The sequence below is a fragment of the Neodiprion pinetum genome, chromosome 2, assembly GCF_021155775.2.
Source record: "Neodiprion pinetum isolate iyNeoPine1 chromosome 2, iyNeoPine1.2, whole genome shotgun sequence".
Lineage (NCBI taxonomy): Eukaryota > Metazoa > Arthropoda > Insecta > Hymenoptera > Diprionidae > Neodiprion > Neodiprion pinetum.
In genome coordinates this window covers 688,062-694,327 of record NC_060233.1, presented here as the reverse complement: position 1 = coordinate 694,327, position 6,266 = coordinate 688,062, and the positions used below count along the sequence as shown (strand labels likewise).

Here is a 6,266-nt window from a genome sequence, read left to right as displayed (position 1 = left end):
GATCATTAGCATTTTCGTAGGCTTAAGAAATTCGAAGAAACGTATTTGCGTTAGTTGGATCGTGCCCCGATTGCCCGGTTAAAACTAAGCGTTTAAGAGGATTCGAAAATAGAATTGCCACCGCGAGCGATGACTGTTTATTAGGGAATTTAAAGGTCTTTTCCGAATTGTCGCTTGTAACCCGATTTATTAATAGTTAACGCGGTCAAAGTCGAGCCAAGATTTGTCACCGACTTCGTACGATGATTAAATCCTCAGGAAAATCGGGCCGTATTCAATCCCATAAAATTTGTTCCCAATCCTCGTATGATGATAAAATATATCTAAACAATTTCAGGAGTCCCGTCGCCCTTTTACGGCACTTACAGAGATCAGGAAATCGGGGGACACTCAAAGGAGAACACTCTGAAATACGTTGCTCTGAAGGACCTCTTCCTGCCTGCGGAAGAACCGGAAATTACCTCGGACCAGGACTCTCGATCAGGCGATACTGAACACCAAGAAGATGAGCCAGATTTCTGTGCCGAATTTCGAAGCTTCTTGGACAGGTAAATAAATGCGGAATAATACAGGAAAGCAAATTGTAAGCATACGCTTTTACTCATTTTTATTGATCTGTATAAATTTTCTTTTCTCAAAAGCTATCCCACCAATTACGAGAACCCCGGAAATCCGGGCCTCAAATCTCAGGAGCGTTCGAGTCACTTGCACAGGGTTCATAGGCACCGAACGGTCGCAGATTTTTCACCGGATGTGAACGAAGGCAGTTCCACGAAGAGGAAGTATACTGTGATCCGGAGGCTCGATTACCCGGACATCGAAGTGGAGACAAACGGTGGGTGATTCAAGGATAGGCGTGAATTTGTAAAATGAAAACGAGTTCCCTTGGATTATTATGCGAGCGTTTTTTGCCAGCGTAAGATGGCGGTTTCAAAAATAGAATATCCTCGCGTTTCTCGAAGCGCGCTAGTTTTGTTTGCGGCTGCAGCGCATCTAACGATACCTACCCACTCTTACAAAATTTCAAGTTATAAAGTGAAGTTGAATCATACCGCAGGAAATACCGACCGGTAGGTGGACTTGCGTCCGTATAGCCATCCTCCTCTTTCCCTCTCTGAGAAGATCCCTTGAACCAGGAATAGATCAGTCGCTATGCTATCCTATGCCGGGAGTCCGTGAGTCACCTTCCGACTCACCTTTCATAGGAGCTCCTAGTGCCTTCGTTATTTATTTATTTTTTATTTATACATTTTTACGCAAATTTTGCATCATGTGTTGCAACACTTAGGCCAACCGAATCGAACTCGGACAAAAGTAAGCAGAAAAGGCAGGCTTAACCCTTCAATAACCACGCTCGGACACTCAGCGTCCCACCTTGTTTTTGCAACTTTTTGTATATTAAACTACTTTTTTGGTAACGACTGCTGAGTTTTTTGGTTCCACATGGTCCCTGAAATACTTCTAAATCTAAAAAAAATGTCGAATTTGTTTATTTATTTATTGAAAAAATAGCACATGTAAACAAATGGTCGAAATTCGTACTTTTCTTAGTCTACATAAAAATATTCAAATGCCAATTTTTACACAAGCCTAATACGCACCAAAAATTTTGTATTCTTGTTGTTTTTTTCTGTTCGACATGACGGATGCGCCATTTGGAACTTTCGAATTTCGAGTTCAAATTCGTAATCAGTGACCCCAAGGATCTGTGTATGCAAAATTTCATGTGAATCGCATGTAAGGAAAAATGTATGCGTGAAAGGGTTAATTTTCTTCGCTTACAAGAACGTGATTAAAATATAAACTAATTGTATCGACCGCAGCTTGTGCGGTTCGTAAAATTGTCAACAACCTTCGTTGGTCGCATTCTAAACTACACAATCCGCAGTATATGCCTTTTATTCTCCAGAGAAGCGAAGGCTGCGTAAACCTGTACGTACATCGTACACACGCATCAACTGTAAATGTCTGAATTACGCAACGTCGAGCTCATTCTAGTTGCGAAATGGAGTCTAGGGTTCGTGTCTATGCGTCTCTGTAACGTAAAACCCCGATTATATTCTATGTTACGATGTATTATGCGCTTGGGTCTGGTCCGAATTAGCGCAGGCGTAATTCTAGGCACCCGCAACCTCCTTGAGCGCTCTAGCGTCAAGGTATAGGGTCTGTGCCTATATTTCGCTGGTGTCTGACGGTCAATGAAGAAAACGAAATCCAGGCTAGGCCTTATCAATCAGAGGACGAGATATACACAATAGATCTTGATTGCTCCCGTTATCGTGACCGATAAAATGGCTACGAAAGACTTACGACAAGCCGATTACACAGTCTCGGCGTCAAAGTTATAGTCGCCAATGACAGCTGAGCGCGTGCTTGATCATTGCACTGGAAGAAAAATTTCTGAACATTTCAAAATCGGCGTAACTCAATCTTGAGCAACTTCTTCAAGTCCCGGGAAGATGTTCAAGTCAACTTACAATATTCAGTTGAAACGACGGGCTGCTCGCTGGAAGCCTGGTAAATAAAATCAGTAACTTTCTAGTAGTCGGATAGTGTTTATTGAAAGACGCGGTTGTAAATCGTTAAAATAAATCACGATTCAGAGTGATAGTGGTAGACAAAGATAGTGCGAATAACAAAATAGTTAAAAACAACGATAGCCGGGTATATTTTACCCAAGTTTTACCGCGTTGTCGGAAGATTGAGGCCGATGGAGCAACACGTTGCGGAGGATAAGGGTCAGGAAGTTCCGTCACCGAGAGAGTGCGATGTGGTTATAAAGCTGTGTTAAATATAGCCGAAGGCACAGCCACAACCTCGACAATGGTGAGGGACGAATCAAAGGGTCAGGAATATGCAGGCCTACCGGTGACACTGAGCTGTGCAGCTGTTCAAGAGCTGGAAATCACATTGCAGTCGGAGACATAAATATGAGAGGGCCGAGCTAACGGAAGTGAAACGGTATTATAAAAAGAGAAGAAGAAGGGTGAAGAGGATGAGCCGGTTCACAAAAGCTGACATCAATCCTGAAGGTGGATTATTTTGTCAGCTCCCGGAATCAAAGCGTTGCCGCAACGCTGCTCTCGAACCTCTTTATTCCTTTATCGGCACCTCTCCATTGAATTCAATCCGTATATCGAGTCCACGAGACATCAGGGAATTTTGACACTATAGATATTGATGTTCATTTCAATCGCATTTGAATGAGATGAAAATTTAAACAGATCCCGAACCCATTTGTGAAGTTGTATGAAATTCTGCAAGGTAGTAATGATTTGCCGGAGTAAAGATGATTTTTGGCTTTCAACGAGAATAAAGAAACGGTTTTTTTAATAACAAACTGTATTGATAATCTCGTGGGCAATTAACAAATCAGTCTCAAGAGATAACCTGAAAAGAAACACGTTTAAGTTGCATGTTTGAGGCAGCATGAGTGCATTTTGCTTCATTCGGATTTCAATTTGTCCCACGAAAATAAGAAAACTCCGGTTTGCTAGAAACTTTTATATTCAGTTACAAATTAATATCAAATATACCGAATCAAATGAATAGCAATCAAAATCAGTTAGACCACGCAGGTTGATCATTGTTTCTGGACGCTTAAGGTATCATGCTAGTGTAGCGGGTCGACAAATAACTGATTTTCGCGATTTTCTGTTCTTCACGGGTGCTTTGAGTGGACATAAAAAAAAATCAGACTGATTAGCATATTTTAACCATCGTGATGAAAAAGCGAAAATTAGTCATTTTTGATGAACCCTTAATTGCAACGGTAATCGGATGAAATGATCTCGCGAAACGATCTCGCGATATATCTCGGGAGATCATGGGGTGAAGGGAATGGCGTATTTCTGTCCCGCCACTCAGAATCGGCAACGACGCCCCTCCGGACGGAGAGCGTCGGAGTGCGGCGACGCCGTTCACCCCCACCCCGAGATCTCGCGAGATCTTCACTCGAAAACGTCGGAGGTTCACTCACAATTCGCATTCGACCGACGTCTTGGTTAAAGAGTTTCGGGGATATTTTGATAATGACTTGACTTCTGCCGACTGAAGCCGTGGCAGGCAAATAGCGAATTGAAACAAACGAAACGTATTATCTATTAAGTACCAGTTGTAGTAAACAGAAGGAAGATAAAAAGAAAATAAAAATTGTTAGTCACATATTAGAGTTAAGCGAACCGGATTTATTATACCGTGTCTATAAACGAAGAGTGAGAGAAAAGTAATTCAGCCGGCTACAGATCGAATATATTTTGTCGCATTGTACTGATCGATAACTATTCTGGTGTTTGTGTTGGTGTGTGAATTTCGTTCTTTTTTCCAACTTGAATCCAAAAATACCTGTGAGGATCGTCAGTTTTTCATTTTACCACCGATTTCACAACGACTTGGATCGTGCCTAATCCAAGATGAATCGACAACAGTCTAATCAACAGACTCAGCCTGGTAGGCAGACACAGCAACAGCAACAAACTACGACCACTCAACAACAGCAGCATCAATCGTATACCCAGCACAGGACCGAGCAGCAGATTACAAGGCAGCAGGTCACCAGTCAACAGAGAGGTCAGTCTCTCTTTGGGAGGAAAAAACAAACAGGCCAAAATAATTAACCGGAAATAACGAAAATCGCAAGATTTATTTTACTCGTGAAAATAGTTCGAAAAGTGCGAACAGGCGGATATTTTTTTTTTTTTTGCGTTTAATGCCAAAACGACGATCGCGTGTCCGAGTGAAGAGTAAGGAAAATAAATTAAAAAAGTGTCGAGGGATTAAGAACTTTACTTCCGGTGTCCTTGGATGAAAAATCGTCTATAAAATTCCGTCGTAATCGGTTAATACCTTTTGCCACCTCTCCGCATATTCTCTTTACTCCCACCAGCGAGTTTGTCTCTCAATCCAGAATTCCTGAGCGCAGAGATCTATTTTCGATCGAGCTCTCGCAAGACGCGGTACCCTCTAAAGATAGAATTTAAACTTTCGAGATTTCTCGAGGCTTGCTGAAAGTCCTCGGAGGTTCGCTTCACGAAGTTCGGAGGTGGGTGGCACGGTCTGAAAGTCCCAGTCGCCTCTGCCTCTGTATATTGCTTATGCTCGTGTAAACTTAGACTCTCGTCAAGTCTAACCCTTGAGATGTCTTCCAGCTGCCGAAATGAATCTGACGTTTATTCCGAGGTGAAATGACCCCAAAGAAAAAATAATGTAACCAGACAAGAAGCTCCTTCGATCCCTATAGCAATGAAGATACTCAAAAAATATCAAAAAACTAACATGTTCAAAGCTTACTTTCTCGATATTAATTGACACGGGAGATGAGCAATTGAAAAAAAATACTCGCTTTTCAAATATATTGAAAATAGTCGATATCGTGCGTACAAATCAATTAACAAAACAGCAGTCAAAACGTGCTGGCGAAGTGTATTGAAAAAATAAAGGGGGGGATGAAATATTATGTCAGGCGGAAAGCTAGGGTAACCTGTTGCGTTGAGAGTTGCCTTTCAGACTACTTTCCCGTGTGTTGACTGAACTCTGAATGCGCTGCGGGTTTTGTCGTCCAACACCTGAGTGTGGGCAGACAGTGCGTATTACTTTCTTGGTAGTTGGCGAACGGGTACCAAGCCTTATTGCGGTACCCGCCATGTAAAAACTCCGCAATGCTTGCCTCATTGCCTCGCGTGATGAAGAAACGGGTTCAGAGACTTGTCTCTTTAAATAGACCTCTGTTAGGTGTATGGGACTTGGATTATGCCGAAAAAAAATGGAACGTCAAGTTTCGCCCCTAATCTTGGCATCGGTTTTGGTCAACAACTCGGTGAAAAAAAGGTTGGGAACTCGAGAGGATTTCGGGACGAATGTTTCCCTGTACGCTCTTTTTTTTACCTCTTTATCACCGTCGGTTAAAGCCATTAAACGTTATTGGTCAAAACGCTGGAGTGATTCTTTGGTCGACAGCTGTCAAAATGCAGCGTTTTTTCCGTTGTAATAATTCGACACTTTTTCAGCAAGGCATGGCACGGAACCAAAAAAGTAAACTTGAAATTCAGGAAGAAAGCAGCAGCGTTATTTTTATCTAGTCGATTCCTTATCATCTTGGTAAACAATAATGGAAGTCAGGCAATTTTGATTTGTGTAAGGAGCGGAAGACGACGCGATTCACATTCCGCTGATCTGCTATACGGTTCCTTCTGAATAACAGCGGCTATAGTCTCGTTCGGAAGCCGTTATTTTGGTCAGTGACTGGTTTTGCGTAACTTTACGAAAGA

The 6,266-nt window shown here is 42.1% G+C and overlaps 1 protein-coding gene across 2 annotated transcripts in view; it reads left to right on the top strand.

Moving 5' to 3' along the window:
- The first annotated feature begins 340 nt into the window (after window positions 1–340).
- LOC124211113 (titin) overlaps window positions 341–6,266 on the top strand; it is a 27,958-nt gene continuing 22,032 nt past the window's right edge. Inside the window, exons 1-2 of one of the 2 annotated variants that reach the window (XM_046609854.2) lie at window positions 341–548; window positions 642–835. Coding sequence is in view for 1 of the 2 variants with exons in the window: in XM_046609853.2 (XP_046465809.1) it covers window positions 4,413–4,569 (157 nt within the window). In the remaining variant the exon portion in view is untranslated. Of the gene's footprint in view, window positions 549–641; window positions 836–3,968; window positions 4,570–6,266 lie in introns of those variants that run through there. The other variant, XM_046609853.2, reaches the window with a different exon arrangement.